Source organism: Scophthalmus maximus, chromosome 4 (assembly GCF_022379125.1).
Source record: "Scophthalmus maximus strain ysfricsl-2021 chromosome 4, ASM2237912v1, whole genome shotgun sequence".
NCBI classification, from domain to species: domain Eukaryota; kingdom Metazoa; phylum Chordata; class Actinopteri; order Pleuronectiformes; family Scophthalmidae; genus Scophthalmus; species Scophthalmus maximus.
Window position 1 is genome coordinate 12,425,863 of NC_061518.1, and position 21,125 is coordinate 12,446,987.

Genomic DNA, 21,125 nt, shown 5'->3' on the forward strand with positions numbered 1-21,125 from the left:
GATATTCTTTACCCTTACCTGTAACCATTCTTTCCATTATCTTTCCTATGTTTGAAGTCAGTGCTATTGGTCCTTAATCTGCGGGATTTTCTGGGTCCTTCGCTGGTTTCCTCAGACTGTCTGAGTCAGACATTTAAATACATGGTAGTGTATTGACAGTGGGTGATGTTGGTGTGTGGGCGCCCCCCTGTGGCGGTGACAACCACACAAGTCCCGCGCATGCATCCATCATGTTAGATCCATGAAGCTGTAGCGTGTTTCCGTTGGCCTAAGTTCCGACAGGGCCCCAAACGCACCATATAGTTCTCGCGTTTTTGCGGCGCGCGCACATCCCCTGATCTTTCCGAGCACCGAATTTTCAACATGGCCGACGTCACAGCGGTGGACGGAGACAAACTCAGCAAAAAGTAAGAGTCTTTGTGTCTTCAGCCGCATTTAAAACCATCCTCAGCCCGCCACAATCTGTTACTTTGCTCCAATAATGTGCCGTTTCCACATTTGACCGCTTAAACGTGGCTATGCATGTTACTACACGTTACATCAGATCAGAGGGGGCAGCGACGTGTGGTAGTTCCGCACGGAGGCGCACGATGAGCCTACACATCCCATGATGCAGTTCGTCTAGGCCTCTGGTAGTTGTAGTCTTAAGTGTGAGCTGAAGCCATCCGCCGTAGTGCATTTTACCACTCGGTAAAACTACAAGGTCCGAAATCAATTTGTTCAAGAGTGCTTCCGCATATTGAGCTCATATTTGATTCTGCTAAATGTTAATCCTGACGCCTGGAATATTTAGTTACGCCGTTTTGCAGTTGCATGACTTTATTTAATTCATATTTGTTGGTGTTTACACGCGTCAGAAATTATGCTAACTAGGTTTCCCATTGGCTCGTCTTGCCTTAACTTACTAGCAGGAACTGTCTGTTGCTGACTGTGACACACCTCATTTCGACCTTATGTCGACCTCATTTGATGTACAAGCTCTGTGTCAATAATTTGTTGGGTTTTTATTTCTACCTGTCTGCAGGCGCGTAGTCTCGAGTTATATTTCCTCCACCAGTGTATCCATTTTGTCTGGTCGGCCAAAGACAGCCTTTGCACACTGCCTTTTGTATACATGTCTATTTTCTCAGGTCTGCCTGCTGACTGTGGTAGATCAGCATGCTGTGTCTGGTCAGAGCAGCCAGGCAGCAGCTGTGCCGGGCCTTTGGTGTCAGGGGACAGTGGTTAAAATGTGCAGCCCCACATGCAGCTGCAGTCCCAGCTCAAATTTACGGGAACCGATGGAGAGGTGACAAAAGGTTGGTGGCTTTTCCGTTCCACTGAGAAAAACAACCAACCTTTTGTCATCAAGAGTAAATGTGGTTACCCTTTCACTTACTGCACGATCACTTGTTGTGTGTCTGTAGAGTGTGCCGTTCCCCTTGGTTTTTTTATATATTTTTTTCAGACACCTGTGTAGAATAAAATATACGTTATGTGATCATGTGGGAAGTCATTGTGTGCATTTAAGTTTAGCTGAACTGTTTGAATGTCTAGTAAATTTCAGTAGTTGTGTCATTAAACGCAAAAATGTAATATCTAACCTATGACGGATCTTTGATTCCTCCTCACTTTTCTTGTTAGTGAGTTGAAGAGACGGATGAAAGCTGAGAAGAAAGCAGCAGAGAAAGAAGCCAAGGTCAAAGAGCAGGTGGAGCAAAAGAAAGAGTCCAATGACCAGGAAGCGCAAAATGCCTGTGGGCTGGATGAGGAGTCTCTTGACCCAAATGTGAGATTTTTTGTATGATTTATACATTGCTCTTAACCTATGAAACCCTTTGATGTTTCAGTCTTTTTTTTTTTTGAATTCCAACAATCACAATCAGTTTCTCTGTGATGTAGCAATACTTCAAGATCCGCTCCCAGGCTATCCAGGACCTGAAGGGCACAGCGGAGGACCCGTACCCACACAAGTACCACGTAGACATGTCTCTCACAGAGTTCATTGAGAAATACAACCATCTACAGCCTGGAGACCAGCTGGCAGATGTTGTTCTCAGCGTGTCAGGTACCAGGAATATTTTATGATCTTAAACCCATTCGCTATGTCATACGTTAAGTGTTAAACCTCGTATATTATTTGGCAGGCCGTGTCCATGCCAAGAGGGCTTCTGGTGCCAAGCTGATCTTCTATGACCTGCGAGGTGAATGCGTCAAGTTGCAAGTTATGGCAAACTCAAGGTAAAGCTTGAGTAATTTATACTTGCTTTACTCTGCAATGCACTGTATATGATTATTCTTTGTAGGCGTAGTGATGCTCACTTCACAGTTTAGTGCACTCACCAATATATTACTGTGAATTTTAACAACATATTACAGTTTTATTTATTAATATAATACATATTTATTTATTTTATAAATATAATTTTATTTGGATACTGAAGAGTGCAGTGAGTTTACTTCTGTGCTGCGTTTCTTGTTTTACTCTGTAAGGAACTACAAGTCTGAGGTCGACTTTGAGGCCATCAACAACAAACTACGCCGCGGTGACATTATCGGTGTTCGCGGAAACCCAGGGAAGACTAAAAAAGGGGAGTTGAGCATCATTCCCATCGAGATGACCCTGCTGTCTCCTTGTTTGCACATGCTGCCCCACCTCCATTTCGGCCTCAAAGACAAGGTAATGTCCATTAGACACTCCAAGTTAGTGAGCGATGCCTAAAACTGTCTCTCTTCCTAAAAGCAACAAAAATCACACATTTCTGTAAATACTATAGTAACCATGTAACAGCATGTAAACGGGGTGATATCTCATTCATACTGAAGACATTTTGATAACACAAAGTATAAGCATTCGTTTTAATGTCTCACAATTTGCTATACATTTAGGGCAGTGGCAGATATTATATTGAGCATTTACAGTGTGAAAGTCATGAACTGGAAATTGAACTAATTGTTGAACTATATTTATTATATTTATTATATGGTGGTAACTAGTGCTGGGTTGTGTAGTGTTTCATCCAGTAAACTAGGGAAGGTTTCCGTCTGGTACAACGCTCCCTGAATTATTTTTGGTCTTTTTCAGATGTTTTGCTCTTAGATGACGACAAGCTATTCCTCTTTCTCTTCATGGGAACTAGTAGCATTCAAAACTCTCGGATTTGCTGCTTCTTCTATGCTTTTTTCCAAAAGAGCAGGGCTTGATGTTCTCCCTGTCGTATAAGTTATGAGTGCACTCTTCCACGTGTTTCTGGGTACGATGTAATCCAGTTTGCAAAACATCTGCCCAAACCGGTTTCCTTTGGGAGTAGCCACTTTGCTTCTAATATTGTTTTCTAATGCTACAAGTCAAATAAAATAAATTAGTGAAATAATATATTTGCATTGTGCTATGGAACAAAGATTGATCTTTTGTCCAGACACATAGAACAAGAAGACATTATCTAGTATACAACAAACCAAATACGATGGAAGGATCGCGGTAAAGCTATGGGATTTTGCAAGGTTCCACGAAGTTTGATAGCAGCGATAACCAATGTTGAAGCACTTTTTCCTCACCACCTCGTAATCTGTCTCTCAAAGGAAACACGATTCCGCCAGCGCTACTTGGATCTGATTCTCAATGACTACGTGAGGCAGAAGTTCATAACTCGCTCCAAAATCATCACATACCTGCGAAACTTTCTGGACCAGCTGGGATTTTTGGAGGTAAGAATTGGAGTCTGTAGCTAATTGAGATGCCGAATGTTTTCTTATTTATGTCTCAGCTTTGGTAGTAAAATTATTATTCACACAAAGTTAGTGGGTGTAAGGTTTTTTTGTTTTGCTGAATTCTTTAGATTGAGACACCAATGATGAACATTATTCCTGGTGGAGCGGTGGCTCGTCCATTTGTTACTTACCACAATGAGCTGGATATGAACCTGTACATGAGGATTGCTCCTGAACTCTACCACAAGGTAAAATATTTTGTTCATCACGCTCGAGAGTCCTCTTCAGTAATCAATATTTCCAGAGGGAATATTTTAGTATATTAAACTTTTGGTTGAAATGGCTTTTCACATTTCTCAAAATATCCAAATATGTCTACTATACATCACACTTTCCCCACAGATGCTCGTGGTTGGTGGAATCGACCGAGTGTATGAGATTGGTCGGCAGTTCAGGAATGAAGGCATCGATCTTACTCATAATCCAGAGTTCACCACCTGTGAATTCTACATGGCATATGCAGATTACCAAGATTTGATGGAAATCACAGAGAAACTTCTCTCTGGTAAGTGAAAATACGCATGGGTCTTTTTTCATTGCGGCGCAGAATGCAGTGCTGAACGGGTGAAGTAGTATCAGTGTCCTTTTTTTTTTCGTGACCGGGCTAGTTTGGTATCATTGTGACTCGCTGTGCTCTGAAGTTTATAATAAAGGGGAAGTATTGAATGTGGCCATGATTGTCACAGGGAGAAATTCTGGGTTTCTTTCATTTCCAAAAATACACGAATGGCATTGGTGATGAAAAGATTATCCTATTTTATTGCCGTGAATAATGTAATAAGCAGCTGACATTATTGTATTTGCTGCACTAAATGTTGTACAAAATTATCTGGTTGTATGTGATAGCAATTATACTTACAACAAAAATGCCAACATTTGCTGAAAATAGCCATTTCTATGACCAGAGGTGACAGGCTAGCTCCAAAAAAGAATAGCCTGTGAAATAAGCAAAATATAAACTGCCATGTACTTAAAATTTTACATTAACATTCACATGTAGCCAATGTGGAGCATGCCATGATCTTCTCAGATGGCAGACTCGCCTCATCAGGAAGCTGTACAGACCTGTCCTCAACATGTACAAACTAAAAGGTTGAGCTAGTTAGCAATAAAAAGCCTGAGAGGAAAAAGTTGTCTTCGATACTCAGCCAGAGCAAAGCGTCTTTGTGGAACTGAAAGTGAAGTTGAGGTCTCCCCTTTTTTTTTTGCTGCTCTCCTCAGATGCGATGCAACAAGGAGATAAACTGTCATTGAGGATGACAACAGGAATTAAGTTTATAATGTAAAATATAAAAGCCCTCTCAGTTTTGCCACGAAATATGTACATTGAGCAAATAACATAGCTGCTCTCCCAAACCCAGTCATTCTCTCTGTGTTTCAGGAATGGTGAAGCACATCACTGGAGGATACAAGGTGAAGTATCACCCCGACGGTCCAGAGGGACAGGCCTTTGAGATTGACTTCACTCCACCATTCAGAAGAGTGAGCATGACACACGACCTGGAGAAGATCATGGGAGTCAAATTCCCTCCTACTGACAGCTACGACAGTGATGGTAGGGATCTGTAGAAATATAGAGATTTAGTGAATAGTTAAAAAGGTAGATTAGGTCCTTTTTTAGTTTCAGTCATTTCTGATTATTGTCTTTCTCTTTCTCACTTTTGTCTTCAGAGACACGTAAATTCTTTGATGAGCTGTGCAAACAGAAAGGAGTTGAGTGTCCTCCACCCAGAACGACTGCCCGCCTCCTTGACAAGGTGCTCTATTGATCAACATCTCTATCTTGTACAGTTTACTGCTTTCTCTCCTTTTTACCAATTACTTCTCTCCCTACAGTTGGTTGGAGATTTCCTCGAGGTCACCTGTATCAACCCTACATTCATCTGTGATCACCCCCAAATCATGAGTCCCTTAGCAAAATGGTGAGAATCGCCTTATTTCACCTTCATATGAATAATGAATTGAAGAACTCAATGCTCAGGTTCATAATGAAACCCTGTGATTGTAACAGGCACAGATCGCAGAAAGGCCTGACGGAGCGTTTTGAGCTCTTTGTGATGAAGAAGGAAATCTGCAATTCGTACACTGAGTTGAATGATCCATTTAGACAGAGAGAACTTTTTGAGCAGCAAGCCCAGGTGAGTGTAAAAGTCTCTTCCCTTCTTCCTGGTTCCATCATTCAATTATCTAAAGGTTCAGGCTTCTTGCTGTTGCGGTATGAGCAGTTGTATCGGTGCATGTTAATGTTAAGATTTGAATCTGTTTCAGGCCAAAGCTGAGGGTGATGATGAGGCCATGTTCATTGATGAGACCTTCTGCACGGCACTGGAGTACGGTCTGCCACCAACTGCTGGCTGGGGGATGGGCATTGATCGGCTCACGATGTTCCTGACCGACTCCAACAACATCAAGGTAACACTATTGCATGAATCATGATATGCAAACAGGTGCAGTCATTGTTTTTGAACGCATACCTCCACCAAAAACCTGGGGATCACATCGATGAGCAAATTGCTGTCAACTGCCCTGAGAAAACCAGTGGCAACTTGTTAGAACGAGACATGACAAACCAGCAGAAAATCACATAGTTACTCACAATCTTTTATCCACCATAACAAAATTCACACCTTAAGAAATGAACTGTAACGTATGAGGAGGAACATATGTCCCTTTCATTACCCTCAACTGCAAAAGGCTAAATGTCTGCAGGCAAAGAGGAAAACATGTTGTTGTGACTTATCAAAACATTTTATGATCTGTTACATGGAGTGACAGAAGCAGCAAATGTCACAAATGGGCTGCCTCGCCGGGCAAGGTGAAAAAAAACAATGAGTTGTCAAAAGGACCCATGTGATCAAGCCAGATCACAGACGAAGCTTGTGGAAACCTCTGACTTTCTGTCCACAAAGGCGCAGATAATTTGTCCTTCGAATTCAAAAGTGAAACAGAAGTAGCTGGGGGGGGGGGGGGTTTCTAATGAAAATACTATTGATACGAAATATTGCATAACATTCAAGGAGTTGTTCCTCTGAAGTAATGTAAAAACCATGGTGAAAATATCCCTCGTTCTTGTACAGAAAATCCCTTAGTCGCCATGTGAAACAAGGTCATGAGCAGGGTTGAGTAATTAGAAGTAGTTTTGAAATGGAACTGTTTCAACATCTATGACCGCCGTAAATGAGTAGGAAAAAAGGGAACAAAGTGTCCTGAAACCGTCTCCTCAGAGGTGGAAAAACATGTGTTCAAACGTCTCTTCACAGCAGAGATACAATGAAATCAAATCACTGCGCAAAACTAATTTCCTGCAGGAAGGAAGGGGATTTTAAACGACCACTGATATAACAAAACACCCAACGCTGAAAGTTTTGTCTTGTTTTTGTTTTTGCCACAGGAGGTGTTGCTGTTCCCCGCCATGAAGCCTGACGACAATAAGACATCAGCGCCCACCGAGGGCACCTCTGTCTAATGACATGACCTCTGAACCTTTTACTCACAGTGCTCATCAGTGGAGTCTGCGGGTTTTGTGTTTTATCATTGTCAGTCTGTCAAAGGTTGCATTCTTGCTGTTACGGGAAACCGTCCTGTGTCAGTTACAGCCTTTATGTTTTTCTTATCACTTTTGCTGCGTCCTCCTTGGACCTCATTGTCATCCAGACGGTAAACCGATGGAACTTGATCATGTGATTTGATCTGGTGTTGTAAGCAGACCTAGATGAAATATTTATGATTATACGCTTGAGATACTTCAAAGGATGCTGGATTATGGTTACCAAATACACAGATACATCTTGTGATAATAAAGCTCAAGCACCTAATATTTTAAATTTTTTAAGTATAACCATCAGTTTTTACCAGGTCTGCTTGTATTCCCTGATTGATTCCGCAAAATTAAAGTTCAGAAGATTAACATGGTTATATCTGAATAAAGGGCATATGAATCTTGATCTTTCATTCTCCTGATGTTTTTGGTATTTGCAGAAGAATCAGCCTATTTAATTCTGTCTCTTTGCTATTTGACTCCTCAACTTGAAGGAAGCAGAGTGTCTGACACTGTCACACTCAACCTGGAGCTAAATAATCAAACATTGACAGTCAGTGACGCAAGAATATTATAAAAGAATAATTGAATGTGCCAACCATCAATTATTTTTCATTAGTTTTCCTCTAGATATTTATATTTGAATATATTTACATGCAATTACAAAAATACTTTGTCTCTTAACTTTTAACTATTGTATGTTAATCATGCATGTGTCATATTCCATCTTACTTGTTTTTCTTCTTTTTTTACCACATTTTCAGTCTTGTAATATATTAGAGTTCGGTTACTCTCTCTCTCCATTAAAAGTAACGGAACTCACATCCGTACCTCCTGTTAAAATGCTTTACAAAATTTAAATCTGAACTCTAGATTGTGATAGGTCATATACCCTATTACTATTAACTGGTGAGATGCTGGTAATAAACTAATGCAGTTGGCTGCCTGGGAAAAAAAACTCTGAATGTAGATGAAATGACTTAAATGACACAAACAGCCACAAAATAGAGAGGCAAAACAGATGGAAAAACAAAACAGGACCAGGGGTGCACCAACACAAACTGGTGTAAACATACCTGTGTGTGTCTCTCTGTCACAAATGACTATTACTTCACTGGTACAATAGAAGAAAACTTCCAGTATAGCACTTGAGTATAATTTAAGTTACTACCTTACTCAAATGTTTTAATTTTCAGACACTTCATACATCAACCTCGCTTCACTTCATAGGGACACATTGTTCTCTTCTGATATGCATTGGTTTCCATTCAAATACCTGTCAGGGATTTTGTGACCTAATGCATCTTATGCCTGACACCAAAGTGTTGTTTCACAGGCTTCAGATTAGGATAAATCATGTTTTGTGTTAGGAGCTGCCTTCCCGTCTCTGGCATAGAGAGACCAGATGATCCTTGAGAGAGCCTCCACTCACCAAAGATAATGACGACCTTGACATGACTTACAGAGAGCTAGACGACTTACTGTTCCCTCCCTTATGATATGATTGGTTTTCGTTTTGTACTTAAGCTTTTTGGTATGGCTACAAGTATCTTCTCTGTCGACAGACCTGTGTTATAATAAACTAACCATAACCTGTGTTTTCACCACTGTGAGTGCCACCAAGAGAAGATCAGCCATTCTCACAAAACAACAAAATACCAGTTTCCTCTTCTTCTTCATCACCATGGCCTGTTTTAAAACTTGACCTCGAACCAGTTACAACTTCAACATTTTCCTCAGATGATACTGTATCAATAATTGTACTCCTATTATAGAAATATACTACCAAGACCGTCTGGAAGGAGAATTTCTGCCTTACAAGTATGTTCATTTGTGAGTCTCTGTGTACATTTGCTTGCTCATGTCTTTATTCGTGTAAAAACTTTGAATACACGATATTCACTTGTGTATTGTTTCATAAATATATGTCGCCTGCTGTTTCTATGCATTTTGTAATCTGACTTGTTTTCTTTTCATCTTGTTTTTGTTGCAGTTTCGGACAAATCTGAAACACTTTATTGTTTCATTTTATCCTCGACATTTTGTACGGTTTGTAATCACTGCTCTGCAGTATTAACCTGTATGTGTGTTTAAATCATGAAATCTATTCATCCATCCATTAATCTGTAATACTCGGTATGAAAACGTCTGTAGTTATTTTAATATAACTTTTGCATATATACTTTATGCATTTTTTGCATATATACTTTTGCAGCCCCCCCCCCCTCCTCCTCCTCTCCCTCTCCCTCCTCCTCCCTCTCCCTCCTCTCCCTCCCCCCCCCCCCCCCCCCCCCCCTCCCCTCTCCCTCCTCCTCCTCCTCCTCCTCCCCGGCGGGAGCCCGCAGACAGCCTGATGGTGCTCGCTCCCGTGGTGAGGAAGTGTGTGGTGTGTGTGTGTGTGAACAGTGGATTACACAGAGTGGACACACACAAACACACACACGCACGCACTCGGTGAAGATGGCGATGAGAACAGCGCTGCGGTGCCTCTCCAGCAACTTTTCCTGCAGACTTCCTCATCTCTCCTCGGCGGCGCAGCCTCCTGCGACTCGCCTGCTGTGGAGCAGCGGCTCTCCGCGGGCGCTGAGCACCACCTCGGTGCTGTCCACAGGTACGTGACGAGAAAGAAGAACACATTATAATAATCATAATCGTAATAACAGGGAAAGAGGGCACGTCTGTGGCGCGTCATCCTCGCGCGCTGCACACGGTCCTGTTCCACCGCGATGGAGCGAGAGAAACGCTTACGCAGAGGAATGCGCTGCGGAGGGACGGAGGACTGTTCAAAGTTGGGTTTTACCTCCTGGGTGTCCAAGTACACGAAGCTTTTGCTCAGAGAACTAACAAGCACGTGTTATGTTGGTTTAAAATATGAAGAAGAACGTTTATTTCTGTTCCCTGCTCCATGTGCCAGGAGGACAGTCAGAGTTCACGTGGATCAATGAGCGCAAACAACAAATGAATGTCTCGTGCAACAAGTTGCTGTTGCCCATTAAACAAAATGTCACCCACGATCCTGAGCTGTTTCAACAGTCTCACTATTCTTCTCCTGGTTGCAGCTTTCATGAGTTTATTCTTCCTCACAGACCTCCAGTCTGTCAAATCACCTTTCTCCTGCTGCCTTTTACAACTGGAACATTCCTCTCTCATGAGTGACTCTGCACCAGCATCCGGCACATTTTCACAATCTGGTTCCAACCTGTATTGTACTGTAGTTTGATGTTGTGATGCCAACACTGGAAATGGTCGAGGCACCAGTTCTTAACCTTTTTGCAGATCTGACATTTTTTTGCACTTCTTTCTTCTCCGGTCAAAACACTGATTTTTTCTTTTCTAATTGACAACTCATGGTGTTGCACAAGAAAGCCCCACTCTTCACTTCGGTCCACAGTACAGTACAGTGTTCTTTGGACGTACAAAGTATGGGCTTCCCTTATGTCACAAGATTGATCACAGTGCCAGTTTTCTTTATTTGAATCATAACAATTCACAGTGTCATGATGTTCACATGCATTAGTTCATTCATTCATTCATTCATTCTTCTGGTTCAGAGTGACTCTTTGCCGATTCTCCACAGGACTGAAGTTCACAGAGAAGCACGAGTGGGTGAAGGTAGAGGGTGGAACTGGCACAGTTGGTATCAGCAGTTATGCTCAGGTAGGTTGCTGTTTATTCATCATTAATTCTTGACACACTTGGTTCAGAGTTCACTGACCGCGGCAGTATAGAAATGTTGATATGCTCAACTTCACTCTTGCACTTTGTCCGCACCTGCAGCTGCTTTACTATACCGAGCTAATTATTAAAACTACTATTTTATTACTTCTGTTGGAGACAATTGATTAGTGGCACAATGTCAAAGGCGGTCACTCGCCCGCCTTTAGACGTTCAGGGCTTTGTATCAGGGCAGGTGTCTTCTAGAGAAACAATCTCTCACTTGGAGAAGATGTTTTCACATATTGAGCTTTGTTGCCTAATCTGACAGTTGGCTCCATTCAGGTATTTTAAACATAGGCACGGAAATTTAAATTTCAAATACTCTCTTCTCTTCTGCTGTGCGGTCAGAATTGCCAGCACTGGGATATTCGGTCAATGTGAAGAGATGAAGGAGAAACTCAATCTGCTGCATTTGTTGTTGCTCGTTTTTTTAAACCACTTCCCGAACCACTTCCCACACTTTCCTGTTTCCATTGTTTTACTGCCTCTGTATAAATATCCCTTTACTCCCGTATTCTTGCATTCAAAAAGAAAGAGGTTAAATGGTTGATGTGATTATTTCTGAGCAAAGCGTGGACTTGGCTTGTGAATGTGAACCTTGAGCAAAACCTTTGACCATGTGTACCCACAGCATCTGACACATGCATTCAAGTAATTGTTCATGCAGTTCTCTGAACAAACTTTTTGCATAATTCATATACATAAGGCAGCACTGAGAGAGGTCCACACAAGATGTGACCATTGTCACTCAAACAATTCTTGGGTCTCAAAATAGTTTCATTATCTCTCAACTGCTCATCATTAAGGCCAGAAATGAGTGAGTTCACATTTTGACTGTAGCAGGGAATGTAGGAGCAGTAAATAGGACACGCTGTGCACATACACTGTGGTTTAGAAATGTGAAGTATGAGCACATTTCATATAGCTGTTTGACATATAAACAGAGCCTGTATGGATATGTTAACTTCATCTGAGTAGACTTAATAAACACAGCATTTCTACTGTAAATCTTTGAGTTCCACAAATTAGTCCCTTCATGTTCAGTAAGATATCACGTTTCAAAAAATAAATAAAAAACTATAATTTAGATTAATAGAGATTAATACATTGTTTTTGATCTTTTCATGGAATTAGTTAGACACCAGCGAAACTTTAGGTTATCAGCAGCCGTATGCTTACAAATTGAATTCTGGATTGCATACTGCTTTTTACTAACTTATATTTAATGTGGGTTTATAATTCATACAGTTTGCTCTATCGTTGTAGGAAGCATTAGGTGATGTGGTGTACTGTGGACTCCCTGAAGTTGGCCAAAGACTTGAACAAATGGGTAAGAGCCACTGTTGATGCACTGATACTTTTATTTCATATTTCAACAGAGATGTTTGCATACGACTTAAGTCATTTGTCATTTTGTGTGTGTGTGTGTGTGTGTTTTAGAGGAGTTTGGTGCTTTGGAAAGTGTAAAGGCTGCCAGTGAGCTGTACTCACCACTGACTGGAGAAATAACTGAAATCAACAAGGAGCTCACAGAGAATCCTGGACTGGTGAATAAAGCCTGCTACGCAGAGGGTAAGGATCTCACAAACATTTTGTCATATTAGTTTGCAGGAATTGCTCCCAGTGACCAAAATAGATAACAAGTTGCCGTAAGAATAATGTCACTGCTGGTTTATGAGAACACATCAAAGTTGTGGCTTTTAAAATCTGAAATCTTACCTTTCAGGCTGGCTAATCAAGATGACGATTGAGAAACCTGAAGAACTTGAGGGCCTCATGGATCAAGCTGGATATGACAAATTTATTAAGTCACTTGAAGAATAAATCAGTAAAACTGACTGTACAGTTTTGCCATGTAATTTCAATCAAGGATTAGTTGGCTTGGTTACTAACATCTTAACATCTCGGGTGACACTGTTCTTCGCCTGTGGTATTTATTTTGATACTGGAACTGTGCTAATCACAATCATTTTAAATACTCCTGAACAGCTTCCACATAGAAGGCAGAGATTTATCTTGGCCTCTAGCAAACCTGAGGTGCTCTTAATCTCAAGATCTGCCTTATTATTGGGTCTTGTTGCTGATGCTTTGCTCCCATTTTAAATGTGCACAGATGTGGTAAAAGACTGGGAAGTTATTGTAACTGCTGTCGCCTTCATTTAATAAAAATTTCCACTTGAAATTAAATAACACCCTGGCTTTCTTGGCAAGGAATGTCTTGTGAGGATTAGATGGCACCGGTTACCACAGCAACATGACAGTAAAACTTGACACCTAGTCAAAAAGGCTTGTGCACAATTTATGATGTGCCACCATAACATGTTGCTGTACATGTGCTGCCGGGGCACGCTACTCCTTTCTGCTTATAGCTGCACACACCTCGACCTTTGCCCTCAGGTGTAGATATGACGAGATTACAGAAACTATCTGATAAATGATTAATGGAGCAGTGGCTTTAAAACCAGTGACTGAACAAGCTGAACTCTCAGGCTGATAGTGGAAAACGAGCTGTAATAGGGGTTCATGGCAGAAAGTTCATTCTATCATTATTATAATTTTTTTTTTTAATCCAATAATCCGTAGAATAAGTTAATTTTAAGGAAAAGGTTGACTGTGTGGACTGTTCTGTGTTGCTCCCACTTTCCCATTGACAAACTGCATGTTTCTCCATACTGATACCTTTTACATTTGACCGCCCCACTTGACCTGCAAGGACAATGGTTTCAGTTTTTTTCCATTTTTAGGATTTCAGAAAGTATTGAAACCAAATGATTATCAGATGTGTTTTAGAATGGTTTCTGACACGCATCTGACTATTGTCTGCTTTAAAAGAAAAAATGGACATTCTCATGCAACTGAAATTTTCTCTACACATATAATTATGTCTCTGCTGACACAATGAAGGGACAAGAAAGACATTCAGATGACACACCGGCCCTGGGGCATGCAGAGGGACAGGTTCATACAGGACCGAGCACAACAGATGTGCAAACAGAAACGCTGCTTACATTTATTCACATATTATTCAATTTGAGATGGAATTAGTGAGAAAAATAAGAATATTCTCATTTGAGAAGAATGTGGCTTTTGCTAGATCATGATACACTCAGCGGTTCAGCAGTCGTGGCATGTGGATGTTCCTGCTCAGTCATTTTTCTAACAATCTAAACACAATCTGATCCACTTCATGGCCACGTTTATTACACTTTTCCAAATGGGTTATGTGCATTACAATTTAATGTCCATTGTCTTGAGTAACAAATGTAGTGCTTCTTTATGTCCTGCACTGCGCCACAGATTTAATGAGGTCACTGACAGAACTGTGTATTGTTTTCATCTTTAGGTAATTTAAGATTGGAAAGACATGTCACAGAAAGGCACAAGCAAATAAAAAAATATGAATTTATTTTTCCACATTTAAAGTTATTTTGGTTCCTTCATACGTTCTTTTATTGTCCCACAAAAAGCAAAGTGTCAATACACAGTATGCTGTATAAGCAGGGGACAAGTTGTTGTATGTGATACTGATAGTTAATTTGTATTTATTCCTATTGTAGTGTTCTGGAGCTGGGTTACTTCCTCTGTTTTCCTTGTCCACATCATATGCAGACGCAAGACCTGTTTTTCTCCGCGGAGGATAATTCATTTGTTTATGTTGCGTCTGAAGCATTGGTGGATTATGAGACTATTTCACATGTGGGCAGAGACATGTAAAAGCTCTCCCCTCTCGGTGTCAGAACACATTCACATGACAGCACCCAGATAAGAACATTGATCAGGTCACTTCAATCAGAGGCTCTGTCTTGAGGCCCCCTGAGCCCGAGCCTGGTGGACCTGTTTGGGGACTGATCCATGATCTTCACCTGCAGCATGGTTTTACCCTCACATGTCAGAAATGACAGGCAATGGAAGATGAGACACATCAATAGAAAGATCAGTCCTCTGGACCCATGACTCAAAACAATAATTTGAAATTTGCTGTATCTTGGATCATTTCCACTACCACATAGTTACAGTAAAATGATACCCTGACATAAGTACAAGTCTGTGGATGATAGTAAACTTCAATTTAAGAAAAAGATAGTAATAATCAATGTCCATTCACTATCAGTAGACTAACTTACTGGGAAACAAGATGTGGCCGAGCCGAGCCTACTCCTGATGTAAGGTGAGAGGACTACATCTAGTGGCCAGTGCAAAAACGTCACATTGTCAGTCACAAAACGTACAGTATCGAACTCAAGCACACAGTACACGCCATCCAGTTAGGCTCAATAATGACACACAATCGTGTATTTAGATATTCTTGAAAATGTTTCAATTTGCTCGCAACTCGAGTTCAATCGTTAGTGACAAAAAGTATGAGAGACAGCAAATGCAAATAGTGGCTGCGGCAACTAGCTTTGGCTTCCATAAGAATGATCGTTCATGTCTTTTGTTTAGGTGGGACCGTTATGAGTGTAACACAGTAGTTTGACACGTAGTTCATAGTTTGTCCTTTGTCTACACATTTACTGTAAAGATTGTACTAATCGTCATATTTTCAAAACCGATAGAGGAAAAAACACATGTAAATCCACATTGTAACGATAAAAACACACATAAAAGAACATGATGCGTTTTGTTGCATTAAGACAAAGATGAATAAAGTGAGTTCAAAGTGTTATGTTCACTGTTTATCTTAAATGAACCGTTTTCCTTTCCCTCTGATTATGTCAAGTGACTTTATTATTCCGTCCATAAAATGTGCAGTTATTTTTTTAATCAACAGTTTGAAATAGTTCGATTCCATTGTTTTTATAAACAGTCGGATTCGTTTTCCCGTGTTTCCAGGTCGTTTTCGAGTGGTGGCGGGCGGATTACTCCTTTACATACTCTTTGATAACGCGTCTGTTCCACCATTGGCTGGCGGACACATATCCCACAATCCACCGCTCTACAACTTCCTTTTTCCTTTCGGCCATTTTCCTCCCTCGTAGGTATGAGAAATCATTGTTGGCATATTTAACACTAATCTAAGTCAATCCTTGGTATTTTGTCGATATTTGTTGATTGCACTTACAACCCGAAATAGTGTATTTTGTGACCTTTAAAATAAGGTGATTATTGTTATAGATATCCTCGTTGAATTGCGTCTGTTTTAGTTGATGCCCGGTCAAGTGCTGTTGGTGTGTGACTGTTAGCATCGCCGTCACTTGCTGGGGTTTGTAGCGTTATATTTCAATAATGTGCTTCAAAGTTCAATCGACCATGCTCAAGTAATGTCGAAATATGAAAAAGTAGCCGTCGTGGCATGTCAAATTAACTTGGCTAACCTACTAGCTTAGCATGTCGGACGTAGCTCTGTGAGGACCAATGGTGTACCGGCATGACACCACGCGCATGTCCCTGTGCTGTGTTGCAGGGAAGTAGGCAGCCATGGCCCCCAGCCGGAATGGAATGCTCCTGAACCCTCACTTCCACAAGGACTGGCAGAAAAGAGTGCGCACCTGGTTCAACCAGCCAGCCCGCAAGATCCGCAGGTGAGAACTGCCTGGTGCTTCACGGGGATGAGATGCTAACCCGAGCTAACGCACCCTCTGGTCTGTCCTTGGATGAGTTCACTTAGCAGAGGCGAACCTCTTATTGACAGAAACTGCCGAGATAGACGAGCTCACCACGAGCGAGCACCTCACGGTGAGAATAACAAACCGTGGCATGGTAAAGCTTACATTCAAGAGGCAGGAAGCTGTTGCAGAACCATGCTCAGGGTGGGTGTCTGGCCGTCTGCCTCGACCAGGTACCCCCGGTACAGTACTGAGGTACGGGTGATGTAAACAGAATGGATCACCCGTGCACCGTGGTTGCTGTCCAGAATGTAGTGCTTTACCGTATATGCAGATTTATTGTGCCATGTCCTTGATTATAGCAACTATTAGAAGACAAAAGTGGTTAAGATGAAATATAAGGTCTGACACAAACATAAGTAATTGCAAATGCAGATTGAATGAGAGGCCAGCCTCCTTCACCCTTGGATGTTTGTGTTCTTAGGGTTTTGTGACAGTTGCATGATTGAAACACTCGCCGTGAATTCTCCTGACTTTGACCTGCCTTGTACAAAGCAGCTGGCAGGCCCGCAATGTCCAGTTTTAACTAATTACTCAGAAAACTACAGACACACTGTTTGTTTGTTTCAAAAACCCTTTTTTCATAGTTGAGATGCAGTGGAAACACAATCAGGAATATGCTAAATACACTTGTAGAGTGCCTGCATTTTAGTTTCTGTGGCGTCTTAGTTCCTGGGACTGAAAAGGGGATTTGCTCACTCGTTAAACTATCTCTCCGTAGGCGAAATGCTCGTCAGGTGAAGGCCCGTAGCATTGCTCCTCGTCCTGTTGCAGGACCACTGAGGCCACAGGTCAGGTGTCCCACTATCAGGTACCACACAAAGGTTCGCGCCGGACGTGGCTTCACCCTGGAGGAGCTCAAGGTAAGATTTTCTCTTGTCTTGAAAGAAATTTGTTCTATATACAGTAATAAATCATCAGTAATTCCATTTGCTCCACTGGGAGAAAAAAAAACAGGCAAACCCAACAATTAACAGTTTGGCCACCATCTCCAAAATGCTACTGTCGATGCAAAGCAGGGCAGGCTCAACCTTTGTGATGAATCATGCAGCCCTCCCAACTAAAACACTAAAAGCCAAAAACACGAATTGCTGCTACCTTTCCTACCATGTAATTGCCTGGTGTGGGAGGAATCATAGGCATACACACAAAGAGAGAGAAGCTGACTTGCAGACTCTGTAGCAGCGTTTTCCTTCATGTGGGAATTAATGTCAATCATTGCAGCAGTCAGATGATGATAAATCTCCGGAATCTCTGTATTTTCTTGATGAAAACTTTGAACCCCTTTTCTGATGACTGCCATTGTCGCTTGAAAATGAAAAATAATTTGACCAAACTAATTGGTCGTAGTCTCATATCATGTTGTGGAAATAACATCCAACCCAGAAGTTGTGACTTTTAATGTTGTGCGCATCCTCTGCAGGCGGCTGGCATCCACAAAAAGACAGCCCGCACCATCGGCATCGCTGTTGACTCCCGCCGTCGTAACAGATCAACAGAGTCTCTTCAGGCCAACGTGCAGCGTCTGAAGGAGTACCGCTCCAAGCTCATCCTGTTCCCCAGGAAGGCTTCTGCCCCCAAGAAGGGAGACAGCACTGTACGTTTCTTTTGTCTTTTGAGTATTGTATATAAACTAGGTTTTAGCCTCAACCTTCACCATGTTTTTCTCTGTTTCAGCTTAAATGCAGGAACAGTTCGTCTGTAATCTGCAACTCATTGCATTATTTTACTTTTTCTCTGACATGGCCTTTCAGTAATTCTACCTTAGACATGTTCATGATAACCATGTTTTTATTGAGTTTTGTAGCAAGCTTTAATTTTAGTTTCCGTGAAGAATTAACCATTTGTATTATTTACAGGAGGAGGAACTGAAGATGGCCACTCAGCTCACAGTTCCAGTCATGCCCATCAAAACTGTAAGTTGCTATTCCTACACAAATCCCCTAAGCACCTAACATTCATTTTCTAAAATTAGATTAGGATAGATGACACAGTGGTGGATAATGAGATAGAGCGGGTCGTCCACAAAGCGGAAGGTCAGTGGTGTGAACCCTGGTTCCTCAATTTCCCATGTGGAAGTGTCCTGCTATGGAGTGCCCCAGACTGTCAGAATGTGAGTGATGTGTGATGGAAAAGGGCTGCGTGAATGTGTCTGGAGTGTAAAGCGCTTTGAGTCGTCATTAAGACCAGAGAAGCACTATAGAAATGCAACCATTTACAATACAATCACTGGGAATGATTGTGATTTCTTACCTAGTCTAATAACCTCCCCAGCGATGCCTGCTCAGATAGACAGGAACAATCTTTTTGGCATCACAGCAGTCAAATGATGACAAATCTCCGGAATCTCTGTATTTCTTTGATGAAATGTTTGAACCCCTTTTCTGATGACTGCTTCAAAATCCAGGAGGGAATCTAAATCGATTGTTGCAAAAAAATAGTCATGTATCAAAATTGGACTTGACTTTTCTAGCAAACTCAGGTGGGGTTTAGTGATTTGGCTGAGACAAAATCTTTAAACAACATGAAGGAAAGTGTCATGAGGTTAATATTGTCTTTTTCCTCTTCAGGTTCACAAGAAGGAGAAGGCCCGGGTTATCTCAGAGGACGAGAAGAACTTCAAGGCGTTTGCCAGCCTGCGTATGGCCCGCGCCAATGCTCGTCTTTTCGGCATCCGTGCCAAGAGAGCTAAGGAGGCTGCCGAGCAGGACGTGGAAAAGAAGAAGTGAGAAGAAAAAACTTTGCAAAATAAAGTGTCTAAAAAAAGATCAATGTGAGAATGTCATGATTTGGATTGACAGATGGTGGTTTTCACGGTCTAGTCACAGTTTAAACTTGGGGGAGTAGAGCCACATACCTCGGTATAAAAAAGGGTGTCTTGTACTGTCAAAAGAAGCGTCAGATCCATGACTGCTTCACATTAAAACCAAATTTGCCAATTTAAAATTTGTCTCAAACTATAATATAAGTGAAATGGGGGAAAAAAACATTCCTTCTGGACCGAAGTACAAAAATCAAATCCTAAAAACATCAAGATGAAACATGCGATGGGGCCTCTTTTTTCACAGGAGACTTGATTTGTAGGAAGAGCACAGGTGTAATGACGGCTAATGGTTCTGTTAGTGTCCCATTAGCTGTGACGGAGCCATTTATACATGTGTTTTTCTTATGTAAAATGCCAAACAGTCTTCTGTGGCGCATGTACTGCATAATCAAATATTTTATTTACATCAACCAGTCAAAAAATGCCTCTGACTGGATTCAGTGTATTTACAGCAGTAGGTGGCGCTAGAGGCACACTAAAGCTCACTGATGCAGACAAAAGACCCTTAAAAAGTGGGATTTGCAGACTAAATGAGGAATTGTACAATCACTTTTAAAAAGCTGGATTTTTTGGTGGGGGGGGGGTTCAAAGCAGGTTAGTAACCTGACATGACAGCCAAATATTTGATCTGAAGCATGTTTTCACATACAAGGAATTTGCATTGGTGTCTTGGTGCATAAAAATAAAAAGCAAGTGCTGTAAGTACAAGGAGAATAGCAGCAATGGGTAACCATTCAATAAAATTGGATATATGAAAATAAAATGAACTTAACTCAGTTTATATATCTGGTGACCAGAGTTCAAACAAGGCAGAGCCTCAAGCATGACTGAGCATTTTAATATTAAACGATCTGTACATTATCCGAAGTGTGTTAACGCACAGATTTAGTGCAGCAGAAGTGGAGGTCAAGCAAAACCCCGGAGGAAAGGGATATTCAGCAGAGGTGGACAGCAAGAAGAAGAAAAAAACCCACCCCACTCCAGTGTGGACAATTTTACACTCAGCCACTGCAGGAGAGCGAAGCTGAATTTAGATTTTCATACAGAAAGTTAGGTGATTGCATACGTTAACCAATACAGACCTTGTATTTGAGACATTGCCATGACAACAGAGGATGGACATTTACAAACTATGTGCACATGTTTGCTGTGGTGTTCAGATGAGGTGAAATGTAAAACAGTGTTTTACAGGTGTGGCTCCCCTATTGAGTGAGATTGCATTTTAAAGATGTATTACTCATTGAGATTTTAGAAAATGTCCAATCCCAAAAATGGTCCCAAGGATGAGGTAGGAAAAAAAAAAAATGCCCTTGCCTGTGTCTCCTTTAGTCTTTAGCCTTTCTGTCTCTGTCCCAACAGCCTGAATGCAAATGAATAATTCAGTTAAGGAAGGTGAGTGGACAGTCAAGTTGTTTTAGACCAGCGGAGATTGATAAGGCTGAAACAGGAACTCAAATGTAACATGTCTGTGTAACATAGGGCACTAGAAAAATAATTTTGTATTGATTATATTACTCTCATTTACGCAAAATAACAACAACCTTCTGGTTAATGTTTTATATTCACCAATGATGTGGATTTTAGTTTCTATTATTTTTAACCACCTCAAATCGATGAGGTTGCATGATGTGTGCTGGTATCCTGCCGTGTCAGCGTCACGTTTCACGGTTGCTCTGTGAAAGTGAACCGA

The 21,125-nt window shown here is 41.3% G+C and overlaps 3 protein-coding genes and 2 non-coding genes across 6 annotated transcripts; all 5 read left to right on the top strand.

The window, feature by feature from the left end:
* The first annotated feature begins 254 nt into the window (after positions 1–254).
* kars1 (lysyl-tRNA synthetase 1) lies at positions 255–7,694 on the top strand. 2 transcript variants are annotated; one of them, XM_035628385.1, is made up of 15 exons: positions 285–407; positions 1,131–1,298; positions 1,624–1,768; positions 1,882–2,047; positions 2,127–2,220; positions 2,473–2,659; positions 3,562–3,687; positions 3,819–3,938; positions 4,093–4,255; positions 5,132–5,305; positions 5,422–5,507; positions 5,587–5,672; positions 5,762–5,888; positions 6,019–6,162; positions 7,142–7,694. In XM_035628385.1, the coding sequence occupies exons 2-15, from the start codon at positions 1,159–1,161 to the stop codon at positions 7,214–7,216; spliced, it is 1,833 nt and encodes a 610-aa protein (XP_035484278.1). In that variant the 5' UTR covers positions 285–407; positions 1,131–1,158; the 3' UTR covers positions 7,217–7,694. The 2 variants fall into 2 exon arrangements, with proteins under 2 accessions (XP_035484279.1, XP_035484278.1); XM_035628386.2 differs by lacking the exon at positions 1,131–1,298 and having other exon boundaries at positions 255–407.
* A 1,925-nt stretch (positions 7,695–9,619) lies between these two features.
* On the top strand, positions 9,620–13,192 carry gcshb (glycine cleavage system protein H (aminomethyl carrier), b). Its single transcript, XM_035628388.2, has 5 exons — positions 9,620–9,899; positions 10,866–10,945; positions 12,272–12,335; positions 12,446–12,577; positions 12,732–13,192. Exons 1-5 carry the CDS (start codon positions 9,749–9,751, stop codon positions 12,827–12,829), a joined length of 525 nt encoding a protein of 174 aa, XP_035484281.1. The 5' UTR covers positions 9,620–9,748; the 3' UTR covers positions 12,830–13,192.
* Positions 13,193–15,843: 2,651 nt separating this feature from the next.
* Positions 15,844–19,379, top strand: rpl13 (ribosomal protein L13). Its single transcript, XM_035628959.1, has 6 exons — positions 15,844–15,984; positions 16,410–16,527; positions 17,333–17,474; positions 18,035–18,208; positions 18,471–18,527; positions 19,182–19,379. The coding sequence occupies exons 2-6, from the start codon at positions 16,424–16,426 to the stop codon at positions 19,338–19,340; spliced, it is 636 nt and encodes a 211-aa protein (XP_035484852.1). The 5' UTR covers positions 15,844–15,984; positions 16,410–16,423; the 3' UTR covers positions 19,341–19,379.
* Positions 17,844–17,918, top strand: LOC118303504. The gene has a single exon (XR_004790760.1). It is a non-coding gene; the product is annotated as a small nucleolar RNA MBII-202 (small nucleolar RNA).
* On the top strand, positions 18,939–19,016 carry LOC118303502. Its single transcript, XR_004790759.1, has one exon. It is a non-coding gene; the product is annotated as a small nucleolar RNA MBII-202 (small nucleolar RNA).
* Positions 19,380–21,125: the final 1,746 nt, after the last annotated feature.